We start from the raw sequence: 20,674 nt of genomic DNA, 5'->3' as shown, positions 1-20,674 counted from the left end.
AGAGAGAGAGAGAGAGAGAGAGAGAGAGAGAGAGAGAGAGAGAGCCAGAGACATCCAGACATACACAGAGTGACAAGGAGAAGGATGAGGAATGAACCCCTCTAGCTCCAGAGGACTTCTGAAGGACGGCAGGGGATGGACTACGCAGAGTGGTACCTCATTTGATGGTCTGTGAGTGCTGCTTCCCAGGACTGAGCTGTTCTCGATGGTCCCTTGGTCCGCATCCTTTAACCCTTTCCAGTCCAGTGCCGCCCCATCGCTGCCTGCAGGGAGAGCAAAGGGTTCAGTATCAAAGGAAAACTACAAAACCATCCCCGCTGACCTGCCCTTACTAAAGAATTATATATGAAGCGTCCAAGCTTCCCTTTAAATCAGCTACATACATTCCAGGTGAATGAGAACAAAAGGTGTGCAAAGTCTTAGTTTGTTATCTTTAGAAAGCAGCCACAGCCTGAGTAGAAAAGCCTGACCCCTGCCAGCATGCAGCAGAGAAGGGACCTATGTGGAGGCAGTGGTTTCTCTGCAGAGGTCCGACCCCCCCCCCCCCTGTTGAGTCAGATCTAATGCTCTGCAATAAGCAAGCACACTTTCTCTGCTGCTTCAAGAATTCTAGCTTTGACTCAGCAGGGAGTGTATTGGACCTCTGCAGAGAGACCACTGCTTACACACGGAGAGCAAGGCTCCTTCTCTTCCAGCATGCTGCAGAGGAGGAACCTGTGTGGAGGCAGATTAATATATCTCCCTGGAACTCTGTGAATAGGACATGTGACCACATCATCTCAGGGGAGGAAAATGCCTTTTCGCTGAGATCTCGTGAGATTACGGATGAGATTTTTCCCAGCGATGCTCTGCTGATGTAACCTTCCCAGGATGCAACGCCAGGACCTGAGCCTACCTGTGTGCGTCTATAGAGAAACACATCACCTGGCAAGCCACACCCCTTGCTCCCTCCTTTGCCTTCCTCCCAGCAATTTGACTGACGGCAGCAGGAGCCTATCACTACACTGCTGTCTCGGGACCCTCCTCCACAATCCAAAAGTTCAGGGGATGGCTTGGAACTTCCTGGATCCGTTGGCGATGACAAGGATAAAAAAAAAGCACGTAGCACTTAGAAACACTTTAAATAATAATCCGCACGTGAATATTGTGCTGCAGTTTTGCTTGGAGACCCAGATAAGGGACTAAGATTGGCCTGTAATTTGGATGTTTTCATCTCTGCATTAGAATCCAATTAAAACACACTGCATGCACATGTGGAGAAGTTGTGAGCAACTTGAGAGCAGAGTGAGCAGCGAGTAGGTGACTTTCTGTTCCTTCACCAATGTGGGGGGCGGGGCAGTGACCCCCTCTGTATGTTTTGACCAGACAGACTATGTCCAGACAGATCCTCTGGCAGATTGGACGGTCCACGCCTGCAGATTTCTCTGCCTTTCTTTCAGCCCCTGATTAGATTGACGCTTGACGTATACTTCCTTTTACTCCTATAATCAGTATTGCTGGCTGCACGTCATCGCATGGATTATTGATATTTGTTTCGGCAGGCCCGTGAACAAATCCAATAAATGCCTTCTAGATCCTCTCAGGGTCACACCCATAAATCATGTTCCACAGCAAAATTTAAACTGCGTTTTTCCCATCATCCCCTCCCTAAATCAATTCACTTTATGGCGGTCTACTGCCCCTCCCCCTTCCAGCCAGAAAGTAATATCACTCCGTCAGCCATTCATGATGCACAGGAAACACTACAACTGCCCTAAATCAAAGGGCTCCCTGCACCTTTAACCCCAAGCGACGCTGGAGCCATTTTTTTTCCATTTTGCACACGCACGCTTCAATGCGATATTTTGTGAAAGCAGCGGACCCACAGAAGCAAAATGATGGCGGTCGCCGTTTTTAATGTCACATGCTATTGAAGGCAAAACAAACCCTAAAGTGATATTAATGTGTCTTCAGTGACGTCCTGGCGGGGTGACACTCGGTTACCGCTCCGGGTGTCACCCAGCCTCGGGACGCCCCTGGTCGCGACCCCTTTTTCAGTGGGTTGCCGCATGCCTTCCACTTTTCTAGGTGAGAGGCTCCTCTGCCTCCCCCTAGCGCAGCACTGTCAGTTCTCGCACCAAGCAGCCGTTCAAAATATGCTGCACGGCGCCGAGTGTCAGCTTGAGGTGCGATGGGGCTATGGCCGTGAGCTCCATCCATACGTGCATTGCTTGCAACTCCCTCACATGTTCCATAGAGGTGCCATGGTGACATCAAATTCTGGCTCTCGGAACCTCTATAGGGCATGTAAGGGAGTTGTACAAGCAATGCATGTATGTATGGATGGAGCTCCATCACAGCACAGCAGCCCAGCACTGGACCCCAGGCTGAGGATCCACTCCAGTTCTATTGAGATAGGGAGACCGGGTGGATCTGAAAAAAAATTAATTGAATGAAAACATTTTTTTGGAGTGTGTGTGTGTGTCAAAATATCTGTGAGTATCAGATTGTGTCAGTGTTTTTGAGGGCCTGTTCACACTAGCACCGTGCATTCATCACATTGTATCAGGCAATTAACACACTGTACTACGCAATCGCACACTACTATGCATTCTGGTGTGGGAGGTGTGTTGAGTTGCCATTCATTTGAATGGTACCCAAAATGAACCTCCCACCCATGTTGACGGGGGAGGGGGCTGACTGGCGGAACGGACGGGGGAGGGGGCGGGTACAGCTGGCTCTGCCTCTAGATAGGCAGAGCCAGCTGTCAGTCACGCAGCTGGGCAGATCCCGGCACAATTGTCAGTATTCGCTTCAGCTGCGGCGTCTAAGTATACCGCGAGCTACAGCTCGCGGTATACTGAGCTTAGGGTGACGGGAGGACGCTAGTTTGTGTCCTCCCCTTACCCTAAGGAGAACTATGGGGAAAAGCCTTAACCCCATAGTTCTCCTTTAATAACAAGGGACAAATGTGGGTCCTGAGGTTACACAGGGTGAGAACCACTGTTTTAAAATGATTTTTAAATCACTTGCGATGGACGCCGCTCCTTGATGTTTAATAGACATGCGCGCGCACGGCATAAGCATTCATTTTCTGACAAAACACATGGAAACGGATAACATTTCCATTCGTTTCATCAAAGAAAACAATTATTTCTGCTGTTTCGGGATTCGGAGGAAACGAATCAGAAACCGCAGAACGAGCGGCGGCCACCAAGATGGGGGCGCCTGTATGTTCGGGCGGCCGCCATCTTGGACAATACCAAGATATACTCAAAGATGGCGGCGCGTCTGCGCAGAACCAATGTGGCCGCCGCGCGTTCCGCAAAAGAAGTTATGTATGCCCGAATATAGTTTTAGTATATTCGGGAATATAATAAGTTCGTTATTTCAGATTAGGACGAACCGCCGAATCAACTGAATTTCGTTGATTTTCAGGTTCATCCGAATCCGATTGTCTGTTTAAAATGTTTAGCTTCCTGCAGAATCAGCTGAGTATTACTCCTGATATCCTGTAACCTATATCCTGGACCCTTGCAGGGTCCTATGGAGCCACCCTTGTGTGTGCTAGCATGCTGTGTGTGTCTCCACTAACACAAAAGCACACAAGGCACTCCCCTGCTCCCCACTCCTACTTTCTCCCTTCTACAAACTAGTGGATAGGCAGCTGGTGGAGACTGTGTTGTCCCCTGTGATCCTGTACAAGAAAGGAAGTTCAGGGAAGCCAAGCTGAGAGTTGGAGCTGTTCAGTAAGTGTTAAAGAAATACTTTGCAGGGCAATTTATAATTGTTTGATCCGGATTCATCATTGAAAAAAAGGTTTAAGGGTTTTAATACTACTTTAACCACCACCATAAAGAAGCCCCAAATAAGTTCTACTCCTGACGTTCACAGCGATACCGCATATGTGTGCGCTATTTGCTGTTGGTACCTGTAGCCGGGCCCGGCACAATAGCTCTGATCTGGCTATGTTATCTTTATTTTATTTCTTTGTTGTTTACATTCTTCTCCTCTAGGGAGGGGGGAAAAAAGATACAATGTATCTGTTTCTTCTCACAGGAGGTTTCTACAGCAGTCACAACCAATCACAGGCTCTCACAGTGATCACGTGATCCAGAGGTGGTCCACATGATCTTTATGCAATGCTGATCTTATAGCAGGAGAGGATGTGCTGGGGCTTTACAACTCCTTTAAGCATCACTAACCTGCTCCTTGTGATAGCTTAGCATGTCCTAGCTCCTGACCCCTTTGTATTGCCTTGCGCGATACCTTGTCTTTGACCTTGCCCTGACCTTGGATTGCCTCTGGATTACGCCGCCTCCTGCTCCACCTCTGGCCTGTCCTACAGAGACCCTCCTGGAGACTCTTCACCTCACCCTACCACCCCTGAGGATTAGGTACTCTTTCTGCTACCTTTGTTACGTTCATTGGCATTGAGGGATCTTATGAGGGTATGAGGGATCTTATCAAGCATGAGGGATCTTCTGAGGGTATGAGGGATCTTCTGAGGGTATGAGGGATCTTCTGAGGCATGAGGGATCTTATGAGGGTATGAGGGATCTTATGAGGCATGAGGGATCTTATGAGGCATGAGGGATCTTATGAGGGTATGAGGGATCTTATGAGGCATGAGAGATCTTATGAGGCTTGAGGGATCTTATGAGGCATGAGGGATCTTATGAGGCTTGAGGGATCTTATGAGGCATGAGGGATCTTATGAGGGAATTAAGGATCTTATGAGGGTATGAGTGATCTTATGAGGCATGAGGGATCTTATGAGGGTATGAGGGATCTTATGAGGTTATGAGGGATCGTATGAGGGTATGAAGGATCTTATGAGGGATCTTATGAGGTATGAGGGATCATATGAGGGTATGAGGGATCTTATGAGGTATGAGGGATCTTATGAGGGTATGAGGGATCTTCTGAGGCATGAGGGATCTTATGAGTGATCTTATGAGGGTATGAGGGATCTTATGAGGCATGAGGGATCTTATGAGGTATGAGGGATCTTATGAGGGTATGATGGATCTTATGAGGCATGAGGGATCTTATGAGGCATGAGGGATCTTATGAGGGATTTTATGAGGGTAAGAGGGATCTTATGAGGCATGAGGGATCTTATCAGGCATGAGGGATATTATCAGGCACGAGGGATCATATGAGGGTATGAGGGATCTTATGAGGGTATGAGGGATCTTATCAAGCATGAGGGATCTTATGAGGGATCGTATGAGGGTATGAGGGATCTTATGAGACATGAGGGATCTTATGAGGGTATGAGGGATCTTATGAGGCATGAGGGATCTTATGAGGGTATGAGGGATCTTATGAGGGTATGAGGGATCTTATGAGGCATGAGGGATCTTATGAGGCATGAGGGATCTTATGAGGGATTTTATGAGGATAAGAGGGATCTTATGAGGCATGAGGGATCTTATGAGGCATGAGGGATCTTATGAGGGATTTTATGAGGATAAGAGGGATCTTATGAGGCATGAGGGATCTTATGAGGCATGAGGGATCTTATGAGGGATTTTATGAGGATAAGAGGGATCTTATGAGGCATGAGGGATCTTATGAGGTATGAGGGATTTTATGAGGATAAGAGGGATCTTATGAGGCATGAGGGATCTTATCAGGCATGAGCGATATTATCAGGCACGAGGGATCTTATGAGGGTATGAGGCAGAAGAAACACCAGCCAGCTACAGTTTCTGACCTCTGGTGCCGGGGGGACACTCCAGTGGCATTCCCATCCTTCTAATGCTCTACAGATAACTTCAGGGATATCCCAGTTGACAGAGAACTGCTTCTAAAAGTCAGATTTTGACTCTTGATTTCTGTCTTCTCTGGGATCCAGCATTCCACCAACACATAAGTACCACTGAAAGGTGAGCACTACGTCCCTGAGTACAATCCATGCTGTTCGCTGGTTAGCCCAGACTGAATTTGATTCAGTATTCCGATCTATATCTACTTCCCCGCTAGTGCTATCTGTTCCCTGTTTATCCCAGAGGTCTGCAGAGAGGTTGAAGTTCCTACAACTGGAGTTCTACTTTTGGAGAGACACTTGCAAAACGTCCTGAGACCAGAGGGACACTGGGGCTTTTCTTTTTCTTCGTACAGCACTGAGATTGTTCAGGTTGTGATAACGAAGGCAGACCCTCCAACTTAGCAGTCAGCATGGTAAAGCCTAACTCCATTTCCACACAACAGGAGACGGTAAGAATCTGCAATACGGTTTTAATAAAGTCCTCACAATATACAGAGATCACCTGGAGCACAACTGGAAATTCACTTGAAATCTTACTTTTATATAAACGTGTTCAGATCCCGCTGGATTTATCAGTGCTTCTGGGTAGGACTGTAGTCACATGACCCGTGTTCTGCAGCCTACCTTTCTAAGGCTGGATTCACACCTTTTGCATTTTTGCTTGATGTGTTTTCCATTGAAATCAATGGAAACACATTAAAAAAGCATCTCAAAGCATATTTTCAGGAGAGACAGGGAGGAGACACAACAGACAAGTGCTCGTTGTTCCCTAGGCTCAAAAATAAAAAAAGTTATACTCACCCGATCCTACGAGCCGGCTTGCTCTTAGACCGGTCCCTGGAGCCTCTCTCCCCTCCTGCTGCAACGGTCTAAGGTACCACAAATCATCACGTTCTATGCCGTGTATAGGACTGGAGGATGCTGGGGGACATACCATTGCTGCAGGTGAGTATATCTTTGTTATTTTTGACCCTAGGCAAAAACAAGCACTTAAACCTTGAAGTACGGGGGTGGCCCCCACTGCAAGGGTTAATAACATTTTTACCCGGAGTTGCATCAATCTTATCCTGCGTGTTCATCATCATCATGGGGCTTCAGAAACAACATCCATGTCATACCTAAACCCAAGCACTCAAACCAAATACATTGTTGCACTTGCTCCTGCAATGTCAAACAGTGTAATTCCTGTCCTGCTTTCCGTTCTGTCATACCCAGCAGTAGTGTACCCACAGGCACTTCCTGTGCTAAGGTGACAACACTTAATCAGTCCAGCTGTAGAGTTGTCACCGTTTCCTTGCACACTCCAGAGTTGGACTACAAGCAGCTGTGCCAGTTCACAATGGGCAGGTACATTCTGCAATAGACATGACAGTAAAACTGTGACACCCATTAAATAAAGTAACAGGGTTGTAAAAAACAATGGAATGCAACAAGCAGAGAGGACATCCCCCCCTCCCCCGCACTGCAAGGAATAAATGCTCGTTTGTAACTGGGGTACCCCTAACAAGCAGTTTTACTTACCTGATCCCTTGCTCCCCCCGGCTTCTCATTGGCATTCTGCCTGTTGGTTGCACTTTGACACCATCATATACAATGCAGGACCAACAGTTGCGCTTTGTTAGTGGGGAATACAAGGGGAAGGGTTGCCACCTTTTCTTCAAGCGAAACCCAAACACTCTAGTGCCATACAGCAATTTTTTGGGGGAGAATATATAGGAGAGAGTGAGGAGAAACAGCCAGGAGAGAGAGAAGAGACAGCCAGGAGAGAGAGAAGAGACAGCTAGGAGAGAGTGAGGAGAAACAGCCAGGAGAGAGAGAAGAGACAGCCAGGAGAGAGAGAAGAGACAGCTAGGAGAGAGTGAGGAGAAACAGCCAGGAGAGAGAGCGGGGGGAGACAGCCAGGAGAGAGAGCGAGGGGAGAGACAGCCAGGGGAGAGCAGGCAAGGAGAGACAGCCAGGAGATAGAGCGAGGGGAGACAGCCAGGAGAGAGAGAAAAGACAGCTAGGAGAGAGAGAGAGAAGAGACAGCCAGGAGAGAGAGAAGAGACAGCTAGGAGAGAGTGAGGAGAAACAGCCAGGAGAGAGAGCGAGGGGAGACAGCCAGGAGAGAGAGCGAGGGGAGACAGCCAGGAGAGAGCAGGTGAGGAGAGACAGCCAGGAGATAGAGCGAGGGGAGACAGCCAGGAGAGAGAGTGAGGAGAAACAGCCAGGAGAGAGAGCGAGGGGAGACAGCCAGGAGAGAGCGAGGAGAGACAGCCAGGAGATAGAGCGAGGGGAGACAGCCAGGGGAGAGAGCGAGGAGAGACAGCCAGGAGATAGAGCGAGGGGAGACAGCCAGGGGAGAGAGCGAGGAGAGACAGCCAGGAGATAGAGCGAGGGGAGACAGCCAGGAGATAGAGAGAGGAGAGACAGCAATGAGAGAGAGGAGAGACAGCTAGGATATAGAGCGAGGGGAGACAGCCAGGAGGTAGAGAGAGAGGAGAGACAGCCAGGAGAGAGAGGAGAGACAGCTAGGAGAGAGATGGAGGGGAAACAGCCAGGAGATAGAGCGAGGTGAAACAGCCAGGAGGGAGAGAGAGGAGAGACAGCCAGGAGAGAGAGCGAGGGGAGACAGCCAGGAGAGGGATGGAGGGGAGACAGCCAGGAGAGAGATGGAGGAGAGACAGCCAGGAGGGAGAGGAGAGAGAGCAAGGGGAGACAGTCAGTAGAGAGAGGGAGAAGAGATAGCCAGGAGAGAGAGAGAAAAGAGACAGCCAGGAGGGAGAGGGAGGACAGACAGCCAGGAGAGAGAGGAGAGACAGCTAGGAGAGAGAGCAAGGGGAGACAGCCAGGAGAGATAGCCAGGAGAGAGAGAGAGTAGACACAGCCAGGAGAGAGAGGGAGTAGACACAGCCAGGAGAGAGAGCGAGGAGAGACAGCCAGGAGAGAGAGCGAGGGGAGACAGTCAGGAGAGAGAGGAGAGACAGCTAGGAGAGAGTGAGGAGAAACATCCAGGAGACAGAGCGAGGGGAGACAGTCAGGAGAGAGAGCGAGGGGAGACAGCCAAGAGAGAGAGTGAGGAGAAACAGCCAGGAGATAGAGCGAGGGGAGACAGCCAAGAGAGAGAGAGGAGAGACAGCTAGGAGAGAGAGCAAGGGGAGACAGCCAGGAGAGATAGCCAGGAGACAGTCAGTAGAGAGAGAGAGAAGAGACAGACAGAAAGGAGAGGGAGGACAGACAGTCAGGAGAGAGAGGAGAGGCAGCTAGGAGAGAGAGCAAGGGGAGACAGCCAGGAGAGACAGCTAGGAGAGAGAGGGAGGAGACACAGTAAGGAGAGAGATAAATGAGAAACAGCCAGGAGGATGAGCCAGGAGGGACAGTCAGGAGAGAGAGAGAGAGAGAGAGAGAGAGAGAGAGAGAGAGAGCGAGAGAGAGAGAGAGAGAGAGGAGATACAGCCAGGAGAGAGAGAGTGAGGGGAGACAGTCAGTAGAGAGAGGGAAAAGAGACAGCCAGGAGAGAGAGGGAGGACAGACAGCCAGGAGGGAGAGAAAGGAGAGACAGCCAGGAGAGAGAGGAGAGACAGATAATAGAGAGAGCAAGGGGAGACAGCCAGGAGAGAGAGGAGACACAGCCAGGAGAGAGAGGGAGGAGAGACAGTCAGGAGAGAGAGGGAGGAGAGACAGCCAGGAGAGAGAGAGAGAGAAGAGACAGCCAGGAGAGAGAGCAAGGAGAGAGAGAAGAGACAGTCAGGAGAGAGAGGGAGGAGAGACAGCCAGGAGAGAGAGAAGAGACAGCTAGGAGAGAGAGAAGAGACAGCTAGGAGAGAGAGAAGAGACAGCTAGGAGAGAGAGCAAGGGCAGACGGCCAGGAGAGACAGCCAGGAGAGACAGCCAGGAGAGAGAAAGAGGAGACACAGCCACAAGAGAGAGCGAGGGGAGACAGTCAGGAGAGACAGGGAGGAGACACAGCCAGGAGGATGAGCCAGGAGGGACAGTCAGGAGAGAGGGGAGACAGCCAGGAGAGAGAGCGGGGAGAGTTAGCCAGAAGAGAGAGAGCGAGGGGAGACAGCCAGCAGAGTGTGCACTTCAAGACTTATCTGGACCCTGTGTTTCATACACCTCCTTGCTCCCCGAGTTTCAACGTCCCTCCATGCCCCGTGCCTCCTCCATGCATTCACTCTGGAACACCTGGACCCCGTGGTTGCTCTTGTCCACCTGACATCGTGACATCAGAGAGGGGGGGTGAACGTCTCCACAGGGGACACAACAATAAAACTTGGCAGAGGGCCAAACCTCCAGGTTTCAGTTAGCCAGAAACCCGGACACAGCACATAAAGGACTCAAAACTCAGACTGTGTGAATCTCGGACAGGTGGCAACCCTGACAAGGTTCCGTCCATAACCCTGAGTGTCGGAGGGGACAGGAGAGTGCTGGAGGCCGGGGGAGGGAGGGATAAGGTGAGTAGAGCCACTTTTTAATGGTACTGAAGATAAAAATGAGCATTTAACCCTTGCAGTGCAGGTGGCACCCCTATGCAAGGGTACTGTGACATTTCCCCAGAGTTCAGCTTTAAGAAGCAAGCCAGCCTGGTGAGATGCACAATGCTCCCCGGGTGCTTCCACATACCTAATGACTGCAGGAAAGTTAGCTGGACACAGCCCAGGGTTACACAGGATCCAGATACCCTTCCACATCCATCAAAAGTGTACAAGGCAATTTATTTTAGCTTTTGATAGAGTTGGGGAGGTTTGGCCCTCTGCCAAGTTTTAATTGCTGCGTCCCCTGCGGAGACATTCACCCCCCTCTCTGATTCCTGCAGACCCTTGTCACAGAGACAGAAAGTGATGGGAACGTTGTTGAGTTGTGTCACCAGAGCAATAAATTAGGTATTGTGGTTTAATGACAAAGTTATATTCATCCGGTCAGGGCCGGATTTACTCTCTCTCCTGTTCCTCAATCCGCCCCCCTCCCCGCCAAACCCCCTTCCCCAATGGAGAATGGAAACCGCTCTGCTCCCTGCTCTCCATCCTGAACGAATGTGCCATGGTCCCGGGTCCCCCAGAAGAGCGGGGGCCCCCGAAAACCACAGCGGGAAGGGAGGCGACCAGCCAGGAGAGAGACAGCCAGCGGGGTCCGAGGTAGCTTTTGGGGCAGCGGGGGACGGACAGACCTGCAGGCTGCATACAAGTGATTTTGGCGGCATTTCTGAGATCACTTGTACAAAACAAGCAGCAGCCTCCCCGCTCTACATTTAGTTCCGCTTGCCCAAAGCCCGGCTAAATGTAGAAAACAACTACCCGCCCGGCGCCCGGAACTGCATGTCCAGGGCATCGGGAGATAGGAATTCCACACCCCTGCTGCCCCTCTACTCCCTGCTGCCCCGAGGCCAGACCTCGGTGGCCTTGTGGGAAATCCAGCCCTGTATCCAATCCTCAGAGCCAGCTTGCTCTTAGATTGATCCCTGGAGCCTGTCTCCTCCACTGCGGCGGTCTAAGTTCCTGTAAGTCACCATGTCCTATAGACAGTGTATAGGAAGTGATGATGCTAAGGGACACACCATCGCTGCAGTGGAGGAGCAGACAGACTGAAGGGAGCGCTGTTGCAGCCAGCTGACTCCAAAGCTCAGGTGAGTATACATTTTTTATTTTAGCACCTAGACAAAAAACGAGCACTTAACCTTTGCAGTGTGGGGGCAGCCCTACTGCAAGGGTTAAAGGAGAACTATGGGGGTCAGGGCTTTTCCCCATAGTTCTCCATAGGGTAACGGGAGGACACAAACTAGCGTCCTCCCGTCACCCAAAGCTCAGTATATCGCAAGCTACAGCTCGCGGTATAATGAGACCGTCGCAGCCGGGACGGATCCCGACATTACTGTCGAGATCCACCCAGCTGCGTGATTGACAGCTGACTCTGCCTATCTAGAGGCAGAGCCAGCTGTACCCTCCCCCGTCCGTTCCGCCTGTCAGCGCTGGAGGATCGGACGGGGGGAGGTAATCCCTACAGGGAGCCGTGAGTGATCCCGTCACCCAAAGCTCAGTATATCGCAAGCTACAGCTCGCGGTATAATGAGACCGTCGCAGCCGGGACGGATCCCGACATTACTGTCGAGATCCACCCAGCTGCGTGATTGACAGCTGACTCTGCCTATCTAGAGGCAGAGCCAGCTGTACCCGCCCCCTCCCCCATCGGTTCCGCCAGTCAGCGCTGGAGAAACAGGGAGGGGAGGGGGGGAATCCCTGCACAGAGCCGTCAGTGACAGTCACGGCTCTCTGCAGGGATAGATCGAGAAGTGAGCGAGCGACGGTATGTGTTCCCTCACTTACCGAATTACTGAGCCGACCTGTGACAGTCTCATTGTCACAGGTCGGCTCAGATTATGAGGCTGAGTGAAAATCACCCGTCTCATAATTCTCCTTTAACCACTTCAAGACCGGGTGTTTAGACCCCCTTCCTGGCCAGGCCATTTTTCAGTCCTCATAGTTCTCCTTTAAGAACACTTTTGCCTGGATTTCTGCTTTAAATCACATAGTATTGAAGCTTGACTAAAGACACGGGTCCATCAAGATTCAAATGAAATTTAAAAAAAGTTTATGCTCTACATACACTTTAAGGGCTCATTTACACTGTTGTGTTTTTTACATAGTTACATAGTTAGTCAGGTTGAAAAAAGACACAAGTCCATCGAGTTCAACTATATATCCATCGAGTACAACCTTTTAACGCACATGGTACAACCTGCTAAAATGCATATATCCTGGTTCCCCGTCATAAAAATAGTGCCTGTGGTTTAAAAAAAAAATATCCATCATAGAAGTCAATGGAAACACATCAAAAGCCAAGTCATTTGATGCAATGGCAACAGGTCCAACTACCAAGTCTAGGTCAATGGCTGTTAACTTTTTCCACTCCAAATCCTAAATTCAAAAATGCAAAAAAGAATGACAACGCATAAACACACATTGATGCATGACAACACATAGTTACATAGTATTTGAGGTTGAATAAAGACACAGGTCCATCAAGTTCAACCTTTGTGTGTCTGTGTGTGTGTGTGTGTGTGTATACACACCTACCTAAGCACAGAAAAAATACAGGTCCAACTACCAAGTCTAGGTCAATGGCTGTTAACTTTTTCCACTCCAAATCCTAAATTCAAAAATGCAAAAAAGAATGACAACGCATAAACACACATTGATGCATGACAACACATAGTTACATAGTATTTGAGGTTGAATAAAGACACAGGTCCATCAAGTTCAACCTTTGTGTGTCTATGTGTGTGTGTGTGTGTGTGTGTGTGTGTACACACCTACCTAAGCACAGAAAAACCATGCACCTCTATGCACAGCCATAACTGAGCCCCAATACTCAGCCCCCCGAACACATACAATGTATCTTATTTGTGTATCACTCGGCTGTAGATCCTCCAATTATGTCTGAATTGGTGCCGACACTGTCCTTCCTTCTGGAGGGGGGCTACGTCTGTTCCCCATGGTCCCTGTGTGTGTTGTAAAGTAGTCACCGCTCCACGCTCACTACAGGGATCAGGGCCGGATTTACTCTCTCTGCTGCCCCAAGTCCAGGTTCCTCAATGCGCCCCCCCTACCCGCCAACTCCCCCCCCCACCATGGAGAATGGACCTGCAGGCTGCATACAAGTGATCTTGCGACATCACCGAGATCACTTGTACAAAACAAGCGGCGGCTTCCCCACTGTACAATTAGCTCTGTTTGCCCAAAGCCGGGCTAAATGTAGAAAACAACTACCCGCCCGGCGCCCAGAACTGCATGTCCCGGGCGTCGGGAGATAGGAATTCCAAACCCCTGCTGCCCCTCTACTCCCTGCTGCCCCGAGGCCGGGCCTTGGTTGGCCTTGTGGGAAATCCAGTGCTGCCCGGGATGTACTACAATCTCAGTACAAATTAGTAAACTAATTGTGACATTGTAGTCCATCACAAGAGCGAGCTTGGAGCGGTGACTACTTTACAACACACACAGGGACCATGGGGAACACAAGTAGCCCCCCCCCTCCAGAAGGAAGGACAGTGTCAGCACCAATTCAGAGATGATTGGAGGATCTACAGCCGAGTGATAGACAAATAAGATACATTGTTGTTAATAGTTAAGGGACTTGAATGCATTTTTAAGATTTAACTCCTGAGTTTGGTGTCATTCTGTGACTGCGCTGAACGCTCTTGTCCACAGAGTGTCACTGTTGCCCCACAGCGGCAACGGCTACACGGCATAACAATCCATACGCCGTTATAATTTATTTTATTTTTTTTACAGGGAATATCGTGCCAGTAAAGATAAATTATGATCCTTTTCTCATTTATAGCCTTGCTGACAGCAGATGGGGGGATCAATGACTCACGCGGCTCGCAGGCCGTTGCCCAAAGCGGCCGCCGGGGGTCGCTGCCTCCTCTTAAGAGGGAGAGGATAGCCCATTGCGACCCCCAACGTGTTACTGCCAACACATTACCTCTGCCAAACACAACAAGCTGCAGTGCAATTGTCACCGAATGTCACGTGCGACACTCTACCAATCTGCAAAGGAACTGTGGCAATTTGTAATCCTCACCAATGTCCTATAGGCATGTGTATCAAAAAATTATAAATTAGCTTTTTTTTTGTTTGTTTTGCAGCGCAGGGGACCTTGAAAATTAATTTAACATTTTGGCAAGTGGCAAGTGACGTTCGGAGTTAAAGGGGGGAGGACGTCCGAAGTTAACAACCCTCTACACAATGTGACAATAGTTCACAGCAGGGTGCACAGCAGCGCAGCATGCATCTGAATAGCAATGCAAAGACGAGTCCTCGACTGCGGGGAGAGCGGAGCATAAGCAGCCAGTCTGCGTCGTGTCGGCGGCGTAGCGTGTGTGGGTTGTCACATACGAAGGCAAGCTTTAACGTGTCACCTTGCAGCTGCGCCCCGTCTATCACAATGCAGCTGCGCTGACGCCGTGCCGGTGGGCAGCGTGTGATCGTGGACCCCCCGTCCCTGCACATCCATTGTGTCTGAGTCCGGAGAGCGGAGTATTGATTGAGCTATGATGTTATCACCTTGCAGTTTGTAGGCTGTGTCATGCGTCAGTGTTTTCATCTTGCAGTGTGTAGTTTCACGTCCGTGTGCAGACGCGGCTTTCAGCGAAAGACGAATGTGCCCGCCGTCGCTGGAAGCGTCAAAGCGCTGTAATGCCCCCTCTACCCACTCAAGGTTCATTAAATAAGTGCACATTTTATTGCATCGCGACATGTGATAGCAACGACAACAAAAAAGCCTAGAGAAAGAAACATGTTAACGCAGCACTGTAAAAAATACAACGCGCCCGTAGTCGCAAACGTTGTACTGTTTGGCCCGCACCATTTCACTGCGGTAAAGCGTATGTTGGTGCACATGTTACCGCAACACCTATTTTGTTCATTGGGGTGGTGCGGTGGCATTCATTCACCATGGCACCCCAACGTACCTCGCCAACATGACTTCACCGTACGTGTGCCATAGTAGCACTGAGAGCTCACACTTTTATGGTGCGCTAACATTTGAATGGGCTGCCTAAAGCGACATACGCATTAAAAAAGGTGCATGTACTTTTTTTTTTTGTAATGCAGCTCACCACAACACATAGTAATGGGCTACCGTGCGCCGTGGTGAGCTGCATTACCAAAAAAAAAAGTACATGCACCTTTTTTGGTGCGTTTGGTGCCTCAGGCAGCCAATTCAAATCTGTTGGCGCACCGCAAAAGTGTGAACAAAATGAGCTTCTGGTGTTACGCTATGATGCATGCAGTGAAAGATTTTGCTCCCTTTACTCTATGGAAATACAAACAATTGCTGTACTACCCCCAACAAGCTGAAAAATCTCTGTGCAAAATAACAAGAACCAACATTAAATACTTGAATCTGTTGCATTACTTGGTATTCATGGCCACTCACAGTCCAATCTGTTTATGTAGATTTTGTTGTGGTTCAGCGAGTTTGTTTATTGTATTAAAGCAGCGCAAAGGACATGGCTAGAGTATAGTGTAAAGGGCATGGCTATAGTGTAAAGGGCATGGCTATAGTGTAAAGGACATGGCTAGAGTGCTAAAGGCATGGCTATAGTGCAAAGGACATGGCTAGAGTGTAAAGGGCATGACTAGAGTGTAAAGGACATGGCTATAGTGCAAAGGACATGGCTATAGTGCAAAGGACATGGCTATAGTGTAAAGGAAATGGCTAGAGTGCAAAGGGTATGGCTATAGTGCAAAGGAAATAGCTATAATGCAAAGGACATGGCTATAGTGTAAAGGATATGGCTATAGTGCAAAGGAAATGGCTATAGTGTAAAGGACATGGCTATAGTGCAAAGGAAATGGCTAGAGTGCAAAGGGCATGGCTATAGTGCAAAGGGCATGGCTATAGTGCAAAGGAAATAGCTAGATTGCAAAGAGCATGGCTGTACTGCAAAGGACATGGCTATAGTGTAAAGGGCATGGCTACAGTTTAAAGGAGATGGCTATAGTGTAAAGGGCATGGCTATGCAAAGGCAATGCCTATAGAGTAAATGAGATGGATATAGTGCAAAGGGTATGGCTATAGAGTAAATGAGATGGATATAGTGCAAAGGGTATGGCTATAGAGTAAATGAGATGGATATAGTGCAAAGGCAATGCCTATAGAGTAAAGGAGATGGATATAGTGCAAAGGGTATGGCTATAGAGTAAAGGACATGGTTATAGTACAAGGGACATTGCTTTAGTGTAAAGGAGATGACTATAGTGCAAAGAGTAGCAATTAAAGGGAGATATTTCCCACCAATGAAAGATAATTGCTTATTGGCTGCCACTGGTTACAATTCACACATGACTTATTAAATAAGGGAACAGATGATTCATTTGAAGTGTATATGTAGTATCACAGCCCCCCGCTGTCACTCTGCAGTGTTTACATTCTGTTCTAGCCAAAGCGTTGTTTTGCTCTGCAGTGTGTGTGTGTGTGTGTATATATATATGTGTGTCTGTGTATGTGTATGTGTGTGTATGTGTTTGTGTGTGTATGTGTGTGTGTGTATGTATCTGTGTCTGTGTATGTGTGTGTGTGTGTGTATATATATATATGTGTGTCTGTGTATGTGTATGTGTGTGTATGTGTTTGTGTGTGTGTGTGTATGTGTGTGTGTGTATGTATCTGTGTATGTGTGTGTGTGTGTGTGTGTGTATATATATATATATACAGTATATGTGTGTGTGTATTACTGCATATTGTCTAATAGTCAACATTTTTATTTTTATGTTTATATTGTGTTATAGTCCATAGGGATCAATTTGCACATTTATAGTTTGTCAAAGTCTTTTTTTTTATTTTTGTATTATTATTATTAGTTTGCCGTGTTTATATTGTGTCACAGTCCACAACCATTGTTGTAAGTTTTGTTTTTTTCTAGTTTTTTTTTATTATGTCATGATCCAGAATTATTTTTTGTTTACATTTTTGTATATTGTGTTGTAGTGCACGGTCAATATCTTGCAGTGTTTACATTGCTTCACAATTCAAGGTGTTTATATTGCTTTGCATCCTGTCATAGTCCACAGTGTCAGTGTTTACTATCTGCTGTATCATAGTCCATAGGGTACAATTACTTATATCTTGTCATAGTCCACAGTCTGTGTATATTGTGTCAATGTCTATACACTTTGTCAGTGTTTATATTGTGTCATAGTCTATAGTTCTTATTTTATAGTATTTATATTGTGTCATAGTCTATAGTTCTTATTTTATAGTATTTATATTGTGTCATAGTCTATAGTTCTTATTTTATAGTATTTATATTGTGTCATAGTCCATGGTCTTTATTCTGCATTGTTTACATTGTCTCAAAGTCCACAGTTTTTCATTTGCATTTTTATATTGTGTCATAGTCCACAGTTTGTATGCTGCAGTGTTTACATTGTCCTCACCTATGGATTTTGTCAGTGTTTGTATGTTGTCATTATTTTTCTCATAGTCCACAGACTTTATATTTTGTCACGGTCTACAGTTTATATTGCAGTGCTACATTGTGTCATAGTCCACAGGCATTGTGTTTACAAGTAGTCCTAGTGTACAGTTTTGTATTGCAGTGTTTACATTGTGTTATAACCTATAGATGTTGTCAGTGTTTAGATTTAGTCCTAGTGTACAGTTTTATATAACAGTGTTACATTGTGTCTTTATTATTTGTCAGTGTTTGTATTTTGTCATTGTGTACAGTTTTGTATTGCAGTGTTACATTGTGTCAGAGTCCATAGGCTTTGCAAGTGTTTACATTTTCTCACAGTGTACAGTTTTATATAACAGTGTTACATTGTGTCACAGTCCACAGGCATTGTGTTTACAAGTAGTCCTAGTGTACAGTTTTGTATTGCAGTGTTTACATTGTGTTATAACCTATAGATGTTGTCAGTGTTTAGATTTAGTCCTAGTGTACAGTTTTATATAACAGTGTTACATTGTGTCTTTATCATTTGTCAATGTTTGTATTTTGTCATAGTGCACAGTTTGTATACATTGTCACAGTCAACAGTTTGTTTGTTTTTTGGTCCATAGTTACACTGTTTTATAGTGTTACGTTAACATGAAGCCACAGTCCTGTGTTTGTATTTAGTGTTGTGTACATTGTGTGTCGTCAAGTATTAATATCTCCTTGCAGGAATACTTTCTCGATAAGGTAACAATGTAGGAAATGACTGAGCATATGAAGCTACAGTGTGTTTGTGTGGCAGTGTGTAGTTTGTGTGCTGGCCATGTTTTCTTCTTGCACCGTGCAGACTTTTGCATGTGTCAGGTATCAGTAGGTAGAGGTTATTGTACAGTCCAGTGGGTTATTTTGGCTTTGGTGCAAATAATTTGGCTGTAGTCCCCCCTTGCACTCTACAGCTCATGGTATCATAGCCTGTTCACCTTGCAGTGTGCTCCATGTGTCACAGTCCATCATCTCACCATGCACTGCACGGTTCACCATTGCCATCAGCCTGCAGATGGTTTGCAGATCACGGGCTGGCTTTCGGTTACTGCACCTTGCTGTTTGCAATGTGCAAACAGACTCGATGAACCACTTGGTCTTTTTCTGCCGTCACTCTTCTATGTTTCTATGACAAGGAGCCCGGTGGTGCCACAGTTACCTTGCAGTCATGCAGTCAGTTGGTCCATAGATTATGGTGCTATAGTCCAGTCAGTGATCACCTTGCAGTGCCAGAATATGCAATGTGTGTGTTGGAAGGTCTTACCTGCGCTGTGAGATCCAATGCAGCCCATGCTGTGTGGGATGAATGGGATTCCAAGGGGGGTGTACAGAAATGAGGGTCGGGGAGCTCTAGGCAGGCAATCCCGGGGGGCTTGGAGGGGGGAGGGGTAGATAGATGGAGAGGGATAAGGTAGAGGGATACAGGGAATGATGAGAGAATGGAGGAAGGGGGCAGAGGAAAGGAGAAAGGATAGAGAGGGGGAAGAGAAGGGAAAAAAAGGGGAGAGGAGGAGTGAGGGAGGGGTGTACGGAGGTGGTACCCCGTCACTGGGGTCTCGGAACTGGGAGCCGGAGGATCATATTGGGATGTCTCCGGACGTGACGAGCAGACGCAGCCCTGTCTCTCTTCTCTTTCTCTCTCTCTCTCCTCCCCCTCTCTCTCTTTCTCTCTCTCTCCTTCTCTCTCTCTCTCTCAGGGATGCTCAGGGACCATCAGCCCAGGGCGGGGGAGGAGGGATGAGACTCACAAACAGACGGAGTGAGGATTGGCTGAGGGGGAGGAAACAGCTGGGAAAAAAAGAGATGCTGTCACATCCACCAGGGATGCGGTCTCTCCGGCTTTCTGTCTACCCCTGAGCCCGGTCCTGCCTCCTGGTTGCCTCTTTGTCTCGCCGAGGGGGTCCTGCTGCCTCCCCGCCTGAGCTCCTGCCTCTCGCAGCCTGTCACATGGATGTCTGTCTCTCCGCAGCCCCTCTCCTGTCTGTGCTCCAACCTGTGCCTCTCTCTCTCAATGTCTCCCACTCACTGTCTCTCTCCCTCCCTTTCTGTCCGTCTGTCTCATTATGTTTTCTGGGCAGGTTTCTATCCAGCAACAATCACTTCTCCGCACCATGAAAGAGAGAGAGAGAGGAAAGAGGAGGACGATAGATGAAAGAGAAGAGAGGGAGGGAGAAAAAGAACAAGAGAGATGTAAGAGGAAAAAGAGAAAGAAGATGACATAGAAGGTGAAAGAGAGAGAAAGAAAGGATGGAAAAGAGAGAGGGAGAGAAAAAGATAAAAGAAAGGAGAACAAGATATGGGAGGAGAAAGAAAGAAAGAGAGAGAGAGATAAAGAGAGAAAAAAGGAAAGAAAGAAGGAGAGAAAAGAAAGGACAGGAGAGATGTAAGAGAAAAAAGGTAAAGGAGTGATGAGAGATGAAAGTGAAAGGCGAAGATGAACAAAAGAGGTAGTAAAATATAGAGATAGGAAAAATAAAGAACAAGAGATTGGAAGATAGCAAAAAGAGAGAGAGAGAAGGGAAAGGTCAGGAGAAATGTAGTCAAAAACAGAAATAAAAAGGAGAAATAGAAGGGAAGTGAAGGGGGGTAACTATGAATGAATCATAGGGGCCCTGTTTTTTCCCGCCCTGTCTCTGTAGCAGCTGGCCATGTCAACTCTGGCAATTGCGTCATTGATCTTAACATAAAATATGCCTAAATCAAGGGCAGGCACAAGAGCTGGCAGCACAAGAGCTGGCAGCATAGTCAGTACAGGGGATCAGTGATGTGGATAAAAGTTCTGAGCGATGGAAAAGTGTGTGAGAGAAAGAGAAAGGGGAATAGGAGTGATGGAAAAGAGAGAGAGGAGAGCAGGAGAGGTGGAAGAGTGAGGAGAAGGAGAACAGGAGAGATGAATGAGAAAGAGAGAGAGAGAGAGAGAGAGAGAGAGAGAGAGAGAGAGAGAGAGAGAGAGAGAG

The 20,674-nt window shown here is 47.8% G+C and overlaps 1 protein-coding gene across 3 annotated transcripts in view; it reads right to left on the bottom strand.

Annotated features, from left to right (window-relative positions):
- The window catches only part of FAM131B (family with sequence similarity 131 member B), a 59,643-nt gene extending 39,991 nt beyond the window's left edge, over nucleotides 1–19,652 (bottom strand). For all 3 annotated transcript variants that reach the window (XM_018553828.1, XM_018553829.1, XM_018553830.1), the window contains exons 1-2: nucleotides 18,982–19,652; nucleotides 157–263 (exon numbers count right to left, since the gene is read on the bottom strand). In XM_018553828.1, coding sequence (XP_018409330.1) covers nucleotides 157–263; nucleotides 18,982–19,009 — 135 coding nt within the window. In that variant the 5' untranslated portion in view covers nucleotides 19,010–19,652. The remainder of the gene's footprint in view (nucleotides 1–156; nucleotides 264–18,981) is intronic.
- Between the last annotated feature and the right edge of the window lie 1,022 nt (nucleotides 19,653–20,674).

The sequence above is a fragment of the Nanorana parkeri genome, unplaced genomic scaffold, assembly GCF_000935625.1.
Source record: "Nanorana parkeri isolate BGI_ZX_2015 unplaced genomic scaffold, ASM93562v1 scaffold130, whole genome shotgun sequence".
Classification (NCBI taxonomy): domain Eukaryota; kingdom Metazoa; phylum Chordata; class Amphibia; order Anura; family Dicroglossidae; genus Nanorana; species Nanorana parkeri.
This window is presented reverse-complemented; position numbering and strand designations above follow the sequence as displayed.